This window comes from Triticum aestivum, chromosome 3D (genome assembly GCF_018294505.1).
Source record: "Triticum aestivum cultivar Chinese Spring chromosome 3D, IWGSC CS RefSeq v2.1, whole genome shotgun sequence".
NCBI classification, from domain to species: Eukaryota; Viridiplantae; Streptophyta; class Magnoliopsida; order Poales; family Poaceae; genus Triticum; species Triticum aestivum.
In genome coordinates this window covers 372,721,721-372,741,513 of record NC_057802.1, presented here as the reverse complement: position 1 = coordinate 372,741,513, position 19,793 = coordinate 372,721,721, and the positions used below count along the sequence as shown (strand labels likewise).

General features: G+C 46.4%; 1 protein-coding gene across 2 annotated transcripts; it reads right to left on the bottom strand.

Annotated features, from left to right (window-relative positions):
• Nucleotides 1-6,557: 6,557 nt before the first annotated feature.
• Nucleotides 6,558-16,311, bottom strand: LOC123078976 (uncharacterized). Of its 2 annotated transcripts, XM_044501641.1 has the most exons (8): nucleotides 15,955-16,311; nucleotides 15,179-15,278; nucleotides 14,301-14,396; nucleotides 14,172-14,224; nucleotides 7,128-7,176; nucleotides 6,985-7,032; nucleotides 6,796-6,871; nucleotides 6,558-6,729 (listed from the first exon to the last, which is right to left on the bottom strand). In XM_044501641.1, the coding sequence occupies exons 1-8, from the start codon at nucleotides 16,203-16,205 to the stop codon at nucleotides 6,710-6,712; spliced, it is 693 nt and encodes a 230-aa protein (XP_044357576.1). In that variant the 5' UTR covers nucleotides 16,206-16,311; the 3' UTR covers nucleotides 6,558-6,709. The 2 variants fall into 2 exon arrangements, with proteins under 2 accessions (XP_044357576.1, XP_044357575.1); XM_044501640.1 differs by having other exon boundaries at nucleotides 6,558-6,871; nucleotides 15,955-16,308.
• Nucleotides 16,312-19,793: the final 3,482 nt, after the last annotated feature.

Genomic DNA, 19,793 nt, shown 5'->3' with positions numbered 1-19,793 from the left:
GAAATTGGGCAGGAGCACTTTTGCTCTCCGACGGAGCGATTCCGTGGGGGCAATCGAAGCCATCATCATCACCCAACAACCCTCTCATCATGGGAGGGCCAATCTTCATCAACATCTTCAACAAAACCATCTCATCTCAGAACCCTAGTTCATCTCTTGTGTTCAATCTTTGTATCAAAACCTCATATTGGTACCTATGGGTGACTAGTAGTGTTGATTACATCTCGTAGTTGATGCTAGATGGTTTATTTGGTGGAAGATTATATGTTCAGATCTATTATGCTAGTAGTTACTTTTGTTCTTGAGGAAATGGGAGAAGTCTTGTCACAAGTAATCACGTGAATTTGGTATTCGTTCGATACTTTGATGATATGTATGTTGTGATTCCCTCAGTGGTGTTATGTGAAAGTCGACTACATGACACTTCACCATCTTTGGGCCTAAGGGAATGCATTGTGGAGTAGTTATTAGATGATGTGTTGCTAGAGTGACAGAAGCTTGAACCCTAGTTTATGCGCTATTCCATAAGGGGCTGATTTAGATCCATAAGTTTAATGCTATGGTTAGATTTTATCTTAATTCTTCTTTCATAGTTGCAGATGCTTGAAAGAGGGGTTAATCATAAGTGGGAGGCTGGTTCAAGTAAGAACAACACCCAATCACCGGTTCACCCACATATCAAATTATCAAAGTAGCGAACGCGAATCAAACAAACATGATGAAAGTGACTGGACGAAATTCCCATGTGTCCTCAAGAATGCTTTGCTTATTATAAAAGACCGTTCCGGCTTGTCCTTTGCTACAAAAAGGATTGGGCTACCTTGCTGCATTTTTGTTACCGTTAATATTACTTGCTCGTTACAAATTATCTTGCTATCAGACTATTTGTCACCGACAATTTCAGTGCCTGCAGGAAATACCTTGCTGAAAACCACTTGTCATTTCCTTCTGCTTCTTGTTGGATTCGACACTCTTACTTATTGGAAGGGCTACCATTGATCCCCTATACTTGTGGGTCATCAGAGACCAAGATATTTCTCTTCAAAATTTGCATTCATTACTTCCAGAGTTTGCATCACCTCATGTATATTTGCATCACTACATCACTGCCCAAATAAGATAGAACATTTTGTCGGGTTTCTCCATTATCCGATGGCCCTGGCATACCTTTGTAATGCTTCTTTGCCATGGTTTGCTTCATCACCATTAGCTCTAAAATACATTAGTGTATCATTAGCAAATAAAAGACGAGAAATGTCAGGAGCTTCAGGGGCAATTCTGATTGGAGATATGCGTTGAGAGGCAATATCCTGCTTTAAAATAGCATCCAAACCGTCAGCAACAAATAAAAACAGAAGTAGCGAGAGAGGGTCTCCCTGTTGTAACCCGCGGGGAGGTGCGAATGAATACGAGAGGGATTCATTAAGTTTCACTGAATATCTCACCGAGGTGACACCTCAGTGAGATAGCAAAATGACATGTTGTATGGACTTGGGTTGATGCTTTATTTTTAAAACGGGGTGAAAACCTATTTCGAGAAAACTAAGTTTTTTTGTGGTTTCAGACAGCTAACTAGATTAACAACATCAGTGTAAAGAAAGGAAGGAGATATGGCACAATTGATTAGATGTTAAAAGGATTTAGTCAGAGCACATGATGTCGAACACCATAAACATTTAGTTGTGCTTCGTGTTGGAATCGATTATCATAATGTTCTTTGGTTTATTTTGCTTCTTTTGCGGGTAGTTAGATAACTGATTTATTTTTCTAAATAAGACATTAACTTCTCTGTAATAACTTCTTAACTAAATTCAACACAATACAATTTAGCAACAACATGCTGGCTTTATGTTTCAGTACACCTTTTTTATGCTCTTCCTCGCGTGGTTAGCATGGCTTTATGTGGACTGGAACATGGTACTAGCCCACACCCAAAACATATAAAGATGAACATGCGCATTCTGTTTAATTAATTGTGATTCTTACTGATAGTGTACTCCACGCAGACACATGGCACGAAGCACACAAGCAAATCAACAACTCCCCCGTAACTAATGGCCACTAGAAACGCACAAGCGCGCGAAATGCTCCTAGCCATGAGAATCGCACAAGAAAGCAGAGTTAACACCACAGGGAGTGGGAGCAAAAGGGCTCGAGCTTGTCTCTGTCTCCATGGAAAGAAATAACGAAAGAGAAAGGCATATGTCCATGCGCCCCGTATAGCCGAGGGAGGCTGACCAGCAGCGAGCACCAGGACGCTCCACTCCACCTAACCACGCGCCCACCCGTGTCAACTCGGCTGGCGGTGGCTCGACACATCGCCGGCACAAACACCTGCACTTCCGCCCCGGGACTCCGCAGATACCATTGATCGATCGATCGATCCCCGGCGGGCGACGCAGTATAATACTCGCGCAGCCGATGGAATCGAAGGGCAGGAGGAATAAGCGCGGCAATCATGAGCCCACGACGGGTCAGGGGAGCCGCCAAACGAATATTCAGGCTCGACGAACAGCGAGGCGAAAACGATGAGGCTGTTTTGTTGCCAATATTGTAGAGAGCAAGTGATGGGCGCCAAAAAGGACCCTTCTGTCGCCTCGCTGCAGATGGCACCTAATTCAGTTGAGCTATGGCTTATTGTATGTGATCCGGTGGCGTCAGTCGAACTCGGCGATGCAAAGAGGAGGTCAAGGGCGAGCGGGAATCCTATGCGCCGTCGATTAAACAACCTCGCCACTACTACATGGGATACGGAAGCTGGGGGCAAATCCTATCTTCATTTCCTGTCCGGTTGGGGATTAGCTCGTTTGATCGAAGACTCGGTGTCAAAGGTCTGCAGGCAGATTGGTTGGTTACTGTCGGATCGACACCACTGATAACATTGCATTTATTTTGTTTTAAAAAGGGGAGATCCGGACAGCATTTTCAGTCTAGTGATCCCGTTGTTGGGAGTAGTAGGATTAGGCGGTCACTTGGTGTGGATACTATAGAACCGTAATGCGGTGGTGTTTGGTTTGCATTGCTGTGTAACACTCACATCATCATTCCGGTGCTTGTAGATACTATGATGTACTCTTCAATGGGTTCCAGTTGTTCCGGATGTGTTTGCTGGATCAAATTTTCAGATGAAATCGAGCGGAGAACACGTATCGGTTTGGTGGAAGTATAAAATCGAGTCTTGTTCTTTCAATCCTCAAAATATGGTGAAGTTTGATGGAGGGATTGAAAGCATTTGAGCTTTTGAAGGTTTGGGACATTAGGATTAGAGGTGGGCGATGACGGCGTCTTTGGCGTCGTTCCCTTTTTGAAGGTGCCGCCTTGGGAGCTATGTGACTAGTGAACACCGTTCGATTGGTGTTGGAGACAATCTGGATCAGGAGGTGGTGCGGCGTGGCATCTACCGCGACGACGGCGACATGGTGCAACAGAGTCTCGGCGTCGGATGTGCTATGATGGACGTGCGTAGGGAGGTGGCGCGGTCTGGCGTCGTGGTGACGTCGACGGCAGGCGTGACATGATCGATGTGTCAGTACCTGCTCTGAAGATGGATCAGTGAAAGACGGTGGCGGTGGGACTCTAAGAGTGTGCCGGACCGGTATATGCCCCAGACCCAGCAAGCGGCTTGGGTGGGGCCTCCGGCTTTAGATGTTAGGTTTTGCTGCGAGGTATATTTGGTATTCAGCTCTGACTATCGGCATCCTTCATCAAATGGATAGGAGTAGCGACAGATGTTGCCAAGATGGTGGCTTCAGGCTTATTGATGTATTACTTTGTAAGGTCTTTGTGAATAATATATAAAATGGTTACATGCATCGCCTAGATGCAAAGGCCGGGGGTCATCCTCCTTTTTAAAAAAAAATTAGAGGTGGGAGGTGGGAGGTGGAAGGAAGACTACTTGTACCCCGACCATCAAATGTTATTGTTGCCTGCCTGGAGGCCCATGGGCACAGGGTCACCCGAACGGAGAACCGCAAACCCCCGGGCACGGAGTGTCTAGTAGGTTTTCCATCAGAACTCGTGGGCACGGGTTAGAAGGCCGGTGCGCATGTGGTGGGCATAGAGTTTTTACTGGATTGGTGGCATGGGGTGGACAAGCCATATGTACAAAGGTGGTATGATTTAGGCAATTTCACATAAAATGAAGTTTTTACTCAATCTATGGGCATGGGATGGACAGGCCATATGTACAAAGATGGTATGATTTAGGCAATTTCATAGAAGATGAAGTGGGGTAGCTGGTGTATATTTACTGCATGATCCCACACTCTAATCCAAGCACTTGTACATTCGAAGAAGCCACGTGTATTTCACTCAAGTTGGATGACTCATCAATGGATTTTAAAAGACATGGATGGCTCTCACCTGCTATCAAGAATAGATATGGAAAAATTGGGTCCCCTGTCAAATCCCACGCTAAGGTTTAAACTCATGTATTTTCTTGCCATTGAATAAAGCTGAAAACTTGACTGACCTCACCACATTCATAACAATGGCCACCCACCTCTTTGTGAATTCCAGTTTCAACATTAGTGTGTGTAAATAGTCCCACTCAACTCTATCATATGCCTTCATCATATCCAGTTTTAATGCACAATTTTGTACCACATCATATTCCTCTTTGTTTTGTTCCACTTCATAAAATGAAGACACTTATAAGCTGTAATTACGTATCCATGATCAGTCTGCCTGGGACAAAAGCAGACTGCTCCTCTGAGATGATATCAGGTAGCACTAATTTTAGCCTCTTAGATATGATTTTGAAAGCAATTTTGTACGACACGTTGCAAAGGGAAATAGGTCTAAACTATGGAACAATGTGGGGTTCTTTACCTTTGCGTGAGAACAGAAGTGATTTTACGTGAGCAAATGAACGAGGCCAAAAACATGGAGATTAGTGTGCAGGGAGAGGGTTTTGTTTCACATGAGGGGTTGTGCATGTATGGGGAAGGCTATGAATCGCGTGTTGCAAGACAAAAGGAGGTCTCACTTCAAGAGGCACCCTGCCGCCGCTACATTTGGGCCGACTCAAGTAGCTTCTTGCGTATTAGCTTTTTTTTTTGTTCTTTTGTTGAAATTTTCGCAAGAAGGATTCCATATTTCAAAACTGAAAATTACTTCTTTTCTTAAAACGATTTTCCAAAATATTAACGCGGTGCAAAAAATTATTAGTGTAGTTCTAGAAAAATGTTGATAGCATTAAAATTGTTCACATGTTTCAAAAAATTGTACATAGCATTTCAAATAAATTTTTATACAATCCAAAAAATATTAATGTAACTCAAAAACAATGTTTGGTAACACTCCAAAAATGGGTGTTACATTTAAAACATGTTCGAGTGTTCCAAAAAAATGTTCTTGACATTTCAAAACTTTTATTTACAATCTAAAAAATGTTGGCATATTCTTTTTTTCTTTTATCTCTACTCTTATAAAAGTGAGTTGGTGATGATGGTGCGCCTGCCATCCTGCAATATAGTCTCTCCGATCAATATCTGACGGATAGAAAGCAAACTATGAAAATTTTGTACCGCACCCCTCTCCACATTTACAGATAAGGCCTTCCCTCGTTCATCTTTGTCTCCCACAAGATAAACAACTCGTAATTCAAATAAAAATTCATATTTGATTTTTTTAATGTATTCGAAAAAATGTTCAGAAACATGTACTTGAAAATTGTGTTAATCATGTATTTAGAAGTTATTAAACTTGAAAAAATGTGTAAAAATGATGTTCATGAAAAAAAAAGGTAACATCAAAACTTATATTTTAAAAATACTAATCATGTATTTAAAAATGTCAAAAGCTCACGTCTCTTACAACATCATTGACGGACCTGGCCCAGCGCCAACAGGAGACCCGTCCCCCTGCCTTACAAGTGACTCACAAAAGCTCACGTCGCCTACAACCTCATTGACGGGCCTGGCACAGCGCATCAGGAGGCGCGTCCCCCTCCTAGCCAGACACACACTGGTCACAAATACTTTTCCTTTCACCTTCTCATATTTTTCCCTCAAAAAAAAACCTTCTCATATTTATTTGCACCTTTTTCTCTATTTTCAAAAAATGCGCTATAAAGAGCTTAAAATGTTTTTATGTGAAACTAAAATATATTCGCAAACTGTAAAATACACAAATTTATGAAATATTTATGGGTTTGGAAAAATGATCACAAATTTTAGAAGTGCCTGCGAATTTAATTTTTTTATCAATTTAAAAAATGATCCCGCATTATTTAAAAAAGTGCTCAACATGTATTTGAAAAAAAAAATGTTTATGTCAAAATGGAAAAGGGAAGAAAACAAAGAGACAAAAAGATAAAACTGATGGATAAAAAAGAAGAAAACACCGACGAAACTTTCTCGCAACCAAGCGGAGGTTCCAAAACCGCGCCTAACTCTTTAGAAAACCGCCCCAGTGCTGCAGTAGCCCCACTGCTGCATGGGTCACCACTATCGTATCGTTCGCAACGATCGACAAATAGGGTTACCTCGGTTCGAGATAAATACCGTATACAAAGACCAGTTTCCGCTGGGATTTCAGCTTAGTGCAAAATCATGGATAGTACGCATTTCTGACTTAGAAAAGCTATGAACAAACAAGACGACAGTACATGACAGTCAGAGTCGAACGGTCAATATTTATTTGCTAGAATAAGTCACTCTTGTATTTCTCTTCGGATACAGTTCTTCCCCTGGCACATCTAGTGGCTTTATGCAGTTTTTACATCAACTGTGAATGAAATTGAAATTCTTAGTGTTGAGGACAGTTAATCTTGTCAAGACTGGAGGGACTTACTATAGCGCTCCTTCGCGAACGCCACAAAACGTTCTAGCCCATTGAAAAGTAAACCTTCCAGAAATGGTTTCAGGGCCTGGTGAAAAAGGATGGTTGGATTGCTCAACTTCACTGATTTGTGACAACGAAATATTAAAACACGGAATACTGCAGAAAAAATAATTATATGCGTGCTCGTTTGCTACTTACTGATGCAACCGGGGTCAGAATTTCAGGAACTTCATAGGCCACCGTTAGCTGCACACAATGATGAAGGAAGATCAAGTTGTGAAGAAGCAGCAGCTCATATTAGAGTAACAAAAAGCGTCAAATTCACAGGGCAGAATGCTCACTTGTACTCTACAAGAAGATGAACTCTTAGGGAAGAATCGGACAGCACCCCTGCAACAAGTGAATTGCGTTATGCCAACTTCCAAATAAATCAAAAAGTAGCCAGCTCCATGGGTCGAACACAGATTGAAATAGGAGACAGAATTCAGTTAAGTTCAGAAGTCATGTTACTTATTTCCCATTCTTCTTTCCAAACAATTACCTGAAAGGATCTCCAGCACATGCAGTAGAATTTGTATAAAATTCAGTTCTGAGATGCTATCGGGGGATGATCAGAATAATGCCGAAATTGATTTCTTTAATAAGTACTCTGTCTGTCCGCTCCACATGATATAGTGCGCATTGGTTTTCGCAAAAGCCAAACTTCACAAACTTTGACCAAGTTTATAGAAACAATTATCTACATCTGTAATATCAAATATATACCATATGTAAATATAATTCATGATTAATATAATTATATGATTTGATATTCTAGATGTTGATAAATTTTCCTATAAACTTGGTCAAAGTTCACTAAGTTTGACCTTAAAAACATCTAACATGCACTAGGCACTATATTCACTGATGGGATGGAGGGAGTACACTTGTAAGCTGGAACTTATCTATGTGCAGACAAGCTTGTTAGGAACAAAGAGAAGGGGGGAATGCAGGATCAACTGGTTGAATCTTGGAATGAATGACTCGTTGTAGAAAGAAGATGTTTTCTCCTTCTCATCGTATTTTAAGGTTTGCGGCGGCTGGGATCTTTTTTGAACTTTGTGAGTCACTTGTAATTACGGCAATCAAGAGACGGGAAAGTTATATTTCTAGTCAGCTGTGAGCCTGTGATTACGTCAATTAAGATTGTTTTTTGCCCTGCAAAATGAGTTATTTTCATTTTTTGTTGTCGTGTCAGTAAACTACCTTGTTATTTTTCTGAATACTGTTTAAACTTTAATACATGTCTTGTGTACATCCATGCTTCTGTAGGACTCAGTGTCAGAACTTACCTTCTAATCTTCTCTCAAAGGAACTTTTAGACTCGAGGTGAAAAGGTTGAGTCGATTCCATAAAATGTTGTGTTGCCTCAAGATTTCTTAAGAATTGTGTACCTATGCATGTGTGAATTCACTACTTAGCTCATCAGCGCCCACAAGTCACAAATGTGCTTAATAGTATGATTTTGCTTTTTTTTGTCTTAAAATCGCTCTGTTTGGATTTCAATATTGGGTTTATAAGCAAACCCACCAAATATACTCTGTAGTAGCTACACAAACTGCATGTGTTTCCTCCGGGTTCATTTTCGTCTTCAGTGAAACCTTTCTAGAAGGTATCTTGCAGGAATTTATTTATGAAGCTCCTTGTATTTCTGTTTGTGATGCATGTAGCAGCCAGCCTGCCAGAGTTGCAAGGTAATAAACTAAAAAGGTTGCAAGTTAAATGCATTCCACAATAGATTTTTGTAACACTACTGTTAGTTAAATGCATTCCACAATTGGGTGGTACTGGATTGTAGTGTCACAAATAACTTTTGTCTACAACTATTGTTATCAGCTTCCTCGTCGGTCCCAGCGGCCATGTCTCCGCCACCGCCGCCGGCGCCCCTACCGCAAACCCTAGCAGACCTCGCGACCAAACAGCACGAGGATCATGAGGCCGTGGTCGCCACTTTGAACAGCCTCTCGGAGGAGAACCACACTGCTCGGACAGAGCGCGCCGAGGACCGCGCCACCCTCCAGTCCATCGCCGCGACACTCAAAACCCTCCAGGACCAGCTGGCGGACACGTCACAGCAGCAGCGCGCGCAGAACCTGGCCCTCCTTCGGCTGGAAGGCAAGGGCACGCCTCAATTGGGTGGTACCGGGCTCCTGCGGCCCCCAGATGCGCCCTCCCACACCGGGGCCCCGGCCGATCCAGGGGATAGGGCTCCGCGCCTCTACAAGATTGATTTTCCCCTCTTTGACGGGGCCAGCGATCCAAGGGCGTGGCTGACACGTTGCAATCTCTTCTTCCTCGGGCAACGAACGCCGGAGTCGGATAAGACTTGGCTCGCCTCATACCACCTCACCGATGTCGCCGCATTATGGTATGGCCACCTCGAGACTAAGCTGGGCCAGCGGCCGTCCTGGAACGAGTTTCAAAAACTGATCGCCAACCACTTCGGACCACCGACCCGCGCCAACCCCTTTGGCGAGCTGATCTCCACCCGCCGCTCCGGCACCGTGGCAGAATACTCCAGGCGCTTTCTAGAGAATCTCTCTCGGGTGCGCCCCATTGCTGATGACGATGAGCGGGATATCTTCACCAACAACTTGGGCGAGCCTATGAAAACTCAGGTCGAGATGCTGAAACCGGCGACTTTGGACGCAGCTATGGACTTAGCAATCTCCTTTGAGCACCTCAATACTGTCACCAGCACCGCGACCACTCCGGGCCGGCCCAGCTGTCCACTCCGCCCCATGGCTGCACCTACTCCGGCCTTGCCTGACTCCTCCAACCCCACGCCCGCGCTCGTCTTTAAACGACTCACGCCCGCCGAGATGGATGAACGGCGCGCTAAGGGTCTCTGCTTCAATTGTGACGAGAAGTTCGCGCGGGGCCATCGCTGCAAACGACTGTTCTATATTCAATCCGCCGACGCCGAAGAGGAGCAGTTTGAGGATTTCCAGGAAGCACAAATCTCACTCTTGGCTGTTACCGGAATTCCCACCAGCGACACAATGCAGGTCACTCTTCGCATCGGGGACCGTGACTTGGTCGCCTTGCTTGATTCAGGCAGCACTCATAACTTCATCCACGAAGAGTTGGCCACCATCGTGGGGCTGCCTTTCTCCTCCAATCGTCGTTTGGGAGTCACGGTCGCTAATGGCGATAAGGTGACCTGTCGGGGACTCCTTCAGCAGGCTGCGATCACCATTGACAAGGAGCGTTTCGTTGTTGATCTGCATGCCATTCCATTGGGCGGGTTCGACATCGTCCTCGGTACACGATTCCTCAAAACTCTTGGGCCAATTCTCTGGGATTTCACTACGCAGTGGATGTCGTTTTGGCACTCGGATCACCGTGTGGAGTGGTCGGGCCTCGGCTCCCTCGGACGTCCTGCCCACCTACACGCGTGCGAAGGCAAGGAACTTCTGGACAGCCTGTTGGCCACTTTCACCGATGTTTTCGCCGACCCACAGGGCCTGCCGCCGCAGCGCGCACATGAACATCATATTCATCTTATTCCCGGGACACCGCCGGTTGCTGTCCGTCCCTACCGCTACCCAACGATTCAAAAAGATGAACTAGAGCGCCAATGTTCAGAGATGCTGGCTCGCGGTCTGATCCGTCCTAGTTCTTCTGCATTTTCATCCCCCGTTCTACTCGTCAGAAAGGCCGACGGGACTTGGCGTTTCTGTATCGACTACCGTGGTCTCAACCTTGTCACCATCAAGGACAAGTTTCCAATTCCTGTTGTCGATGAACTTCTGGATGAACTCAAGGGCGCCCGCTTTTTCACCAAACTGGATCTCCGGTCGGGTTACCACCAGGTTCGGATGACCCCTGAGGATATCCACAAGACGGCCTTCCGCACACATGAGGGCCTCTTTGAGTTTGTAGTGATGGCCTTTGGTTTGACAAATGCCCCAGCGACGTTCCAAGCACTCATGAACGACGTCCTCCGTCCCTACCTTCGTCGGTTTGTGCTTGTGTTCTTCGATGATATCTTGATCTACAGCTCGTCCTGGTCGGATCACCTACGTCATGTCAAGCTCGTTTTGGAGGCAATGCGCACACATCAACTGTTTCTCAAGCGCTCCAAGTGTTCCTTTGGGGAGGAAACCATGGCTTATCTGGGACACATCATCTCCGCTGCAGGAGTTACCATGGACAGCGACAAGGTTCTTGCCGTGGTAGACTGGCCGGTTCCGCGCACCGTCCGCGCTGTGCGTGGTTTCTTAGGACTGGCAGGATACTACCGCAAGTTCATCCGGGATTTTGGCACCATTGCAGCTCCCCTACGGCACTCCTCAAGAAAGACGGATTTCTTTGGACGCCTGCAGCGACTATTGCCTTTGAAGCCCTCAAGAAAGCTCTTACCACAGCCCCTGTGCTTCAGCTGCCGGATTTTGCTGTTTCATTCATTGTGGAGTGTGATGCATCTGGATCTGGTTTCGGGGCAGTCCTCCATCAAGGTGGCGGCCCCATTGCCTATTTCAGCAAAACCATCGCTTCGCGTCATGCTTCTCTCGCCGCTTATGAGCGGGAGCTCATTGGTCTGGTGCATGCCGTGCGCCACTGGCGGCCCTATCTTTGGGGACGGGCGTTCATCGTCAAAACTGACCACTACAGCCTAAAGTTTTTGCTGGACCAACGCCTCGCTACCATTCCACAGCATCATTGGGTGGGCAAACTGTTGGGGTTCGACTTCACGGTGGAATATAAACCGGGTCGCCAAAACATCGTCGCCGATGCTCTTTCTCGCCGTGATGCTCCTGCCGGCCAGGCACTCGCCATATCCGGGCCTTCTTTTGATCTGTTTGAAGCTCTCCGTCAGGCTGCACACACGGACCCGGCGCTTGTCACTTTCCGGGAACAACTAGAATCTGGTGAGTTAGGACAGCCTTGGGCTCTTGTTGATGGTGTTGTTACCTTCCAACAGCGGGCTTATGTGCCACCCGCGTCGCCGCTGCTCGGGGAGGTCCTGGCTGCAGCCCATGATGCGGGCCATGAAGGTATCCAGAAGTCACTTCATCGTCTTCGCCGGGATTTCCATCTGCCGCAAGCAAGGGCCGCACTTCAGCAGAATATTCGTGCTTGTCAGGTTTGTCAACGCAACAAGACGGAGCAGCTTCATCCAGCCGGCTTATTGCAGCCCTTGACAGTGCCCTCTCGTGTCTGGGAAGACATCTCCATGGATTTCATTGAGGCACTTCCGAAGGTGGGCGGCAAAAGTGTGATACTGACCGTTGTGGACCGTTTCTCCAAGTATGCGCATTTCATCCCCTTGGCGCATCCGTACACTGCGGAGTCTGTTGCTAAAGCCTTCTTCTCCAACATTGTCCGACTTCATGGGTTTCCCACATCCATCGTTTCGGACAGGGATGTGGTTTTCACTTCGGGCTTTTGGAAGGCTCTATTTGTCGCCGCGGGGACACGCTTGCACATGAGTTCGGCCTTCCATCCGCAGTCTGATAGGCAATCTGAGGCCGTCAATCGCGTCATCACCATGTACCTCCGTTGCATAACTGGGGATCGCCCACGGCAGTGGCTCCAATGGTTGCCTTGGGCGGAGTACTGCTACAACACTTCGTACCACTCAGCGTTGAAGGACACGCCTTTCAGGGTGGTTTATGGACGGGATCCCCCCTCATTCCGGGACTATACACCGGGCGAGATTCGCAATCAGGCGGTGGAACGGCAGATCGTCGACCGCAATCAGTTCTTACACGACATCCGTGAGCGTCTCCTTCAGGCAGCACAACAGTACAAGCATTACTATGATGATAAGCATCGGGCCCTTTCTTTTGATGTTGGAGAGTGGGTTTGGCTCCGTCTTCAGCACCGGCCAGCGCATTCCTTGGAGTAGGCGCCAAAGGGAAATTGGCTCCCAAATATTATGGGCCTTTCAAAGTCCTCGCTAAATCGATACGGTTGCTTACCGTTTGGAGCTGCCCCCACGCGCCCGCATTCACAATGTTTTCCATGTCGGGGTCCTGAAGAAGTACCATGGCCCACCGCCGGAAGTTCCGCCGATGCTTCCACCTCTGTTTCAGGGTCGAGTACATCCAACCCCTGTCCAAGCATTGTGTGCTCGTATTGCCCGCGGTATCCAGCAGGTGCTCATTCACTGGGAGGGCCAGCCGGCGTCTGCTGCTTCATGGGAGGATGTTACAACCTTTCCGCGAACGTTATCCAAGCTTCCAGCTCGAGGACGAGCTGTTTCAGAATGGAGGGGGAGATGTCATGTGGGGCCAGCCCTATAGGCGTAAGGGACCTGCACGGGCCGGCCCTGCACCTGCCTAAAGATATGTCCTGGTTTAATTACAGTCTTTTTAGATTAGGAGTCTGGGTATTAGTTGGAAAGGTTTAGTCCCGAAGAAGGTTACCCTGCCAACACCCAATTGTAATAGGAGTCTTAGTCTGGTCTTGTAATTAGGCTATATATAGCCAGCCCTTGGATCAATAAACGCAAGCAGAATATCCTACAACCTCTCCTCTCTTGCTCCTGCGCCACGGCGCCCCTCCTCACCCCCTTCTCCAACCATAGGCAAGCGAGGGCCTCGCCCTCGTCCTCCTACCAACCACGACTACAACCTGTGCGGCAATCAGCCGGGCCGTGACACGCCCTCTCAGAAATTGCAAGCTTGCTATTTTTTTATAAGAGTGATTTCAGTAAGCATAGTTTGCTGGGCTCCTTTTTGCTATCTGCCTTCTGTATATACTACAGGAATCATCTTTGTAATACAAACTTGAATAGCTACTACCTGTTGAACATACTTCTATAAGAGCTGACACTGATACATTCTTATATATTAATGTATATAGAGAAACTCACCCTGTTTTCTCCGGCCACATGCAGCACTTCGGCCACTAGCTAACTACTGTATGATATGTATTGTAACTCGAGCGTGCAACAAATTAACTTCCTGAAGAACTAGAAGGTTAGTATATTAGATTAGGTTTTGAATTGTATGCAATAATTGCATGTATGGCACCTACAGATGTGTACCCAAAACATATATGTGCGATTCATAACCAACTGCTGTTCCTACATCATTTGTCAAGCCTTATATTAGCCTGAAGCCCTGAACTTATTTGAAATAATGTGATTAACTAACAGTAGTGTCACAAATAACTTTTGTCTACAACTACAATCCAGTACCACCTCTAAGTCAAGACTGGACAAAACGCCCACAAGATGAACCTTCCACAACATAGCCCATGTTCGCTATAAGAAATGGACTATGATAGTGAAGGTTCATTTTCATCATAGAAGCCCGTTCTAAATTTTTTGTTCCGTGGCAACGCACGGGCATTCAGCTAGTATGTATGCAAGTCTGGATTAGTTGAATAATCACCTGTTAGGAAGACCTTCAAGAGATCGCCAATGAATCTTCTGATTTTTAGTTGGCTGATACAGAGGAAAGTTTTATTAATTGAATATTCACTCCCAGATCTGTAGCAGCTTTGTCATAGTATATACTTACCGTCATGTTCCGGGCAAGCCAAGAAAATTCTACATCCCGACCAAGTATCGCATACTTCAAAGTCCAACGTGAAAGTTCTGGTTTATCTTCAAGGACCTGTAAATTATCACACGCATAACCATTTGTTGGTAAAACTGAAAGGGAAAGCTTAGTTTATGGAAAACCAAACTAATGAAACGGAAACAGCACAGAACAGGCATGTCGGTTACTATGGTTCTAGCTATAGTGAATGCTAGTGGGTGTTGATGGTCATATATGCAGAGGATAGAAGCCTAATGATATGACCAGAGAAGCTTCTACACATCATACATCTATGGGGAATGTAGACATATATCAACCCCAAGTGCTCTATTCAGCGATATGCCACTGCAAAGTTCCATCAAATAGAAAAAATGGAATTGCTAACTTGCTGCAATTGTTTAAATGCCAGTGTGAGCCATGAATAAGTAAAAGCACCCAAATACTAAAATATACCCGTCTAAAGGATGGAAGGATGACACAGATGCCCTGTTCAAGAATTCATCCGATTAACCAGTTAACTTGCCTATTAATCCCTACTCGTAGGGTCACTGAGTAGCCAATAAACTGATAATTCATCCGATTACTTGATTAAAGGGTCGATTAACTTGCCGATTAGCCTATATTAATCCCCTACTCGCTAGCCAACCGAGCAGCTACCAGTTAACGATTTCCTCAACAATGCACAGATGGAAGTTCGGTGTGTGTTCGTGACAAGATTGGAATGGAGATTAATACAATTTGTAGGTTGTAATGGTAAATGTCCACTTCTATTCAGGTATAGAAAAATTCGGACTCCAACCATGGCATGCTAAAATAAAAGAAAAATGATGTGCAAGAAGAAAAGTGCTAACAAGCACCTTGACAGTTGATATGAATGGCATCCATTGAGGAATAGTCTCACGTTCGGAGTAACACTGGTAGGCCACTGAACATGGAACATCAACTTCAATTTCAGTGCTGCATCCAAGAGAATGTTCAGTCACCGTGAGGGGAGAACAGATGAAAGAAAATATGTATTGCAGATAAGCATGGAACTATCAGCAAGCTGTGTCGATGGTACTTGTTCCTGGAAGCATGAATTAACTAAATAACAGTCAACGTCTTATGAAGGTGCAGCCATGACTCAGATATCACATACAAAAGAAGGGCAAAATGATCTCTTGAGTGCAACAAAGAGAGAGTTTTGCTTCAGTACAACCCCCTAGAAAAGTTTACAGATTTTGATACAGATTAAAGGTGGAGATTAGAAATTACCCCATCAATCAAAAAGTTTAGATTGTTCTGATCTCTTGTTTGATCTATTGGGGGAATATAGGGATTATAATTAGTTGATCATTAATGTGGAGAATATCATTTTTAAGTAGCTTTAAGATTTGTGCAAACTTTTAGGAGGGGGGTGTACCGAAGCAAAAGATTATATCTAGAGAACCTTCTCAAGTACCCTTACAACATTAGATTCATTTCAACATTGAGAAATTAGACTCCAATTGAAGTGAACCAGCACTAGCAAATTATCCATCACAAACATGAGCAAAAATTCACATGTCAGAAATTCCCATTTTAACCAAATGATAATACAGCGATTCAAAGGCAATATCAAACTACTAGCATGGACATGGAGGGTTGGGGTTACCTGCACTCCTGCCACTCCATGGCAGGGGAGAACAAGGCAGGCCTCGCCCTTGCCCTGCTGCTGCTATTGATGCTGCCACAGCTCGCCTTCCCCTCCCCTCTCCTCCTCCTCATCCACCACCGGCTGCTGCTGCGGCCGCCGCTGCTGATAAAGAACACCTTGCTCTGCGATGACCCGAGGCCCGGAGATAGCGAGGAGGGGCTCCCCCTTCCTGCGGCGGGGTGGTAGTAGCAGGCAGCTCCGGTGGCCATGGCCGTTGCCCGCTCCTCCCCTCTCTCTCTCTCGTGGCTCGTGACGGTGCGGTGTATCGTTCTGTGACTACTGACTGCTGTTTTTTGGAGACCACACGAAGCTTTCCTGCTACTAGGGTGCTTCGGCTGGTCAGGCAGAGCTTTCAGTAGCACCACAGTGGCGGAACGTGACAAAAACAAGAGAAGGGAGACCGAAATCGCTGAAAAATACTCCTACGTATATGTCTTGAGGAAATATTTATATCCTCCACTATTTGATCGTGTGACTTTATTTATATCTTGTAGCATTGGCTGAAATGCAAACCGAATCACTGAAATTCAGTAATTTTAGTAGGTGTTGAAATATTTCTCGAACTGAAATTTATAAAACCATGGTTGGGGCTACGGCGAGGGCTCATGTGCAGACCCAAGAGAACCGCAACACTTGCAGATATTGCCGCCGCCGAAGCGCGAAGCTTGCGCTCGGCACCACCTCCACCGCGTTCTGTGTGCAAGCCACAAGCCCCTCCACGACGAGGACTCCATCACGGCAGGCCAGGAACTCAAGATCCAGATCAGGGCTTGACCGTCACTGATGGCGATAACCTTGCCAGGATCGCCCACCACAATTCACCTCATCATCCACATGGCCGAAGCACACAGCCAACACCAGTGACCATGCTGCTCGCTGGAGAGCCAACTGTATGATCGATAAGTATGTCTAGAGGGCGGAAGGGGTGAATAGGCTACTAAGCCAAAAAAGGGATTCGCTAGGGGAATCCTATCTCACCCTACCTTTTCTTGTTGCCGCAGAGGGTCTTTTGTGCCTCTTAAAATCCAGAATCAGTCATTGCAGATCAGTGAGATTAAAATATCAGAATCGGTACCATTGATGAGTTGCTTACTCTTTGCAGATCACACTATGTTGTTATTTAAGGTTAGTGGTAATGGTGCTAGATTGGTGTTCTCTTTGTTGGATACTTATTGTCAGGTGTCAGTGTAGGGGAACGTGCTACATAACAACAACAACAACAACAACAACAACAACAACAAATTACTACACGATCACACCCATGAACACTATGAAGATGGCAGGTAACGATCAAACTCACCAGCTAGCATAGTAGTGGAAAGCGGCGAAGAAGTTGGTGCAGCGTGACGATTTCCACAGCTAGTGATGCGGAGCATCCTACGGTCATCCCCATGGACCTACAATCGTCTCATCAAGAGTCAAGAGGACCCATGACACGAGCACGAGCTAGAGCTCTCGAGAACGAGGTGACTTCCTTCCTTAGTGATATCACACATGATCCTCTCGAGACATGGCTACTACCTAAGTCCGATATGCCATGCATGATTAGGTATCAAGAGGACCCTCCCGGAGATGCTCATGAAGACGGACAAGCCGCCAAGTTCATGGACGAGGAGAACCAACGGAAGGAGCCAAGTGCAACTCTCAGGACCCAGACATCCGGCCAGGACCCCGGACATCCGGCCCCTGGAAGCATCACCAGTGTCAAGGAGCCAGCGGCCAGGTCTACAGGCCCCGGACATCCGGCCTCAGCCCAGACATCCGGCCCGACAGCCCGGACATCTGGCCCCCGCCCGGAAATCCGGCGCCCATCACAAAATCGTCCAGAAGCTGAACCTTGCCAGCCCGGACATCTGGCCAAAGGCCCGGACATCCGGCCCGTCCCGAGCTCCCGGACATCCGCCCCCTCGCCCGGACATCCGGACCCCGTCTATCCAGAGAGCATCCAGGCCAGCCACGCCAGCCCGGACATCCGGCCTCTCCTGCCTGGACATCCGGCCCCTCGCGAAGGCCCGGACATCCGGCCTCCCCTGTATGCGCACCGTAAAGGGCCGAAGCCCATATACCCTTTCGTCCCCCTAGACTATATATACTCCTCCTCCTCCCTCTTTCTAGGGTTAGCATTGGTTTAGCTCATATGTGAGATAGAGCATTGCTCATCCATTACGGATCTACTCCACGAGAGAGACCGCGGCCCCTCTACGGAGAAGATCACCTTGGATTCAAGACCCCCTCTTGGGTGGCCCCATCAAGACCTCCTCTAGGAGAAGAACCGGTTACCTTTGTATCGTCCTTTGTTGGATTTGGATCTTGTATCTCCTCTCGTGTTTCGAGGATCTAGCACATGTGTGACCTAATCTCGTTGGTTTGAGTGTTTCCTCTTGTATTTTCCCTTGTGTTCCCCGTGTGTTCTTCGTGTTCTTAGTTGGGATCCGCTCCTTTCATGAAAGATCGGCCGTATAGGGTTCCACCCTACATCATCTTGGTATCATGAGCCACGTTGATCATGATTTCGGAGCCCCCTCTCTTTGTTTTCTAGCCTAGTTTTGTTGATTTTGTTCCTAATTCGAAAATTGCCCCACAAAAATAGCCCCAATTTTTTTTTGTGATTTGTTGGTGTGATGAAATTTTGTTGGATTTGATCCACGGATTTCGTGTGTTGCAGGTAGATCTAGATTTTCCCCATCTTTTCCCCAATTTCCATCCACAAAATCTTCCGAATTTTGCCCCACGGATCCAGAGCCCGGACATCCAGCCCTCAGCCCGGACATCCGGCCCCTAACAGCAGCACTTCCATCCACCGCTCCGTTTTCCCGCCTAACTCTTGCCAATTTTGTCCCGGTGCCCACTTCCACTTCCGCATACCACCACCACTTCCGCATACCACCACCATAGCCTTCCCGCTACCACCTCCGACAATTTTGTCAAGTTTTTGCTTTGAGAATTTGAGTTGCGGTTAATGATACGTCTCCAACGTATCTATAATTTTTGATTGCTCCATGCTATTATATATTCTATTTTGGATGTTTAATGGGCTTATTTATACACTTTTATATTATTTTTGGGACTAACCTATTAACCGAAGGCCCAACCCAAATTGCTGTTTTTTTGCCTATTTTAGTGTTTCGTAGAAAAAGAATATCAAACGGAATGAAACCTTCGGGAGCGTGATTTTTGGAACAAACGTGATCCAGAGGACTTGGAGTGGACGTCAAGCAACCAACGAGGAGGGCACGAGGCAGGGGGCGCGCCCTCCACCCTCGTGAGCCCCTCGTGGCTCCACCGACCTACTTCTTCCTCCTATATATACCTACGTACCCCCAAACCATCGAAGAGCACCACGAAAACCTAATTCCACCGCCGCAACCTTCTGTACCCGTGAGATCCCATCTTGGGGCCTTTTCCGGCGCTCCACCGGAGGGGGCATTGATCATGGAGGGCTTCTACATCAACACCATAGCCTCTCCGATGATGTGTGAGTAGTTTACCTCAGACCTTCGGGTCCATAGTTATTAGCTAGATGGCTTCTTCTCTCTCTTTGGATCTCAATACAATGTTCTCCTTGATTCTCTTGGAGATCTATTCAATGTAATCTTCTTTTGCGGTGTGTTTGTCGAGATCCGATGAATTGTGGGTTTATGATCAAGATTATCTATGAACAATATTTGAATCTTGTCGTGGAATTATCACGGCAGATGTCCTCGAGCTAGGACTTAGTCGTGGAGCCATCGCAACTAGGAAGCTTGAAGGGGTTAATGCGGGACAAGGAACACGAGGGTTATACTGGTTCGGCCCCT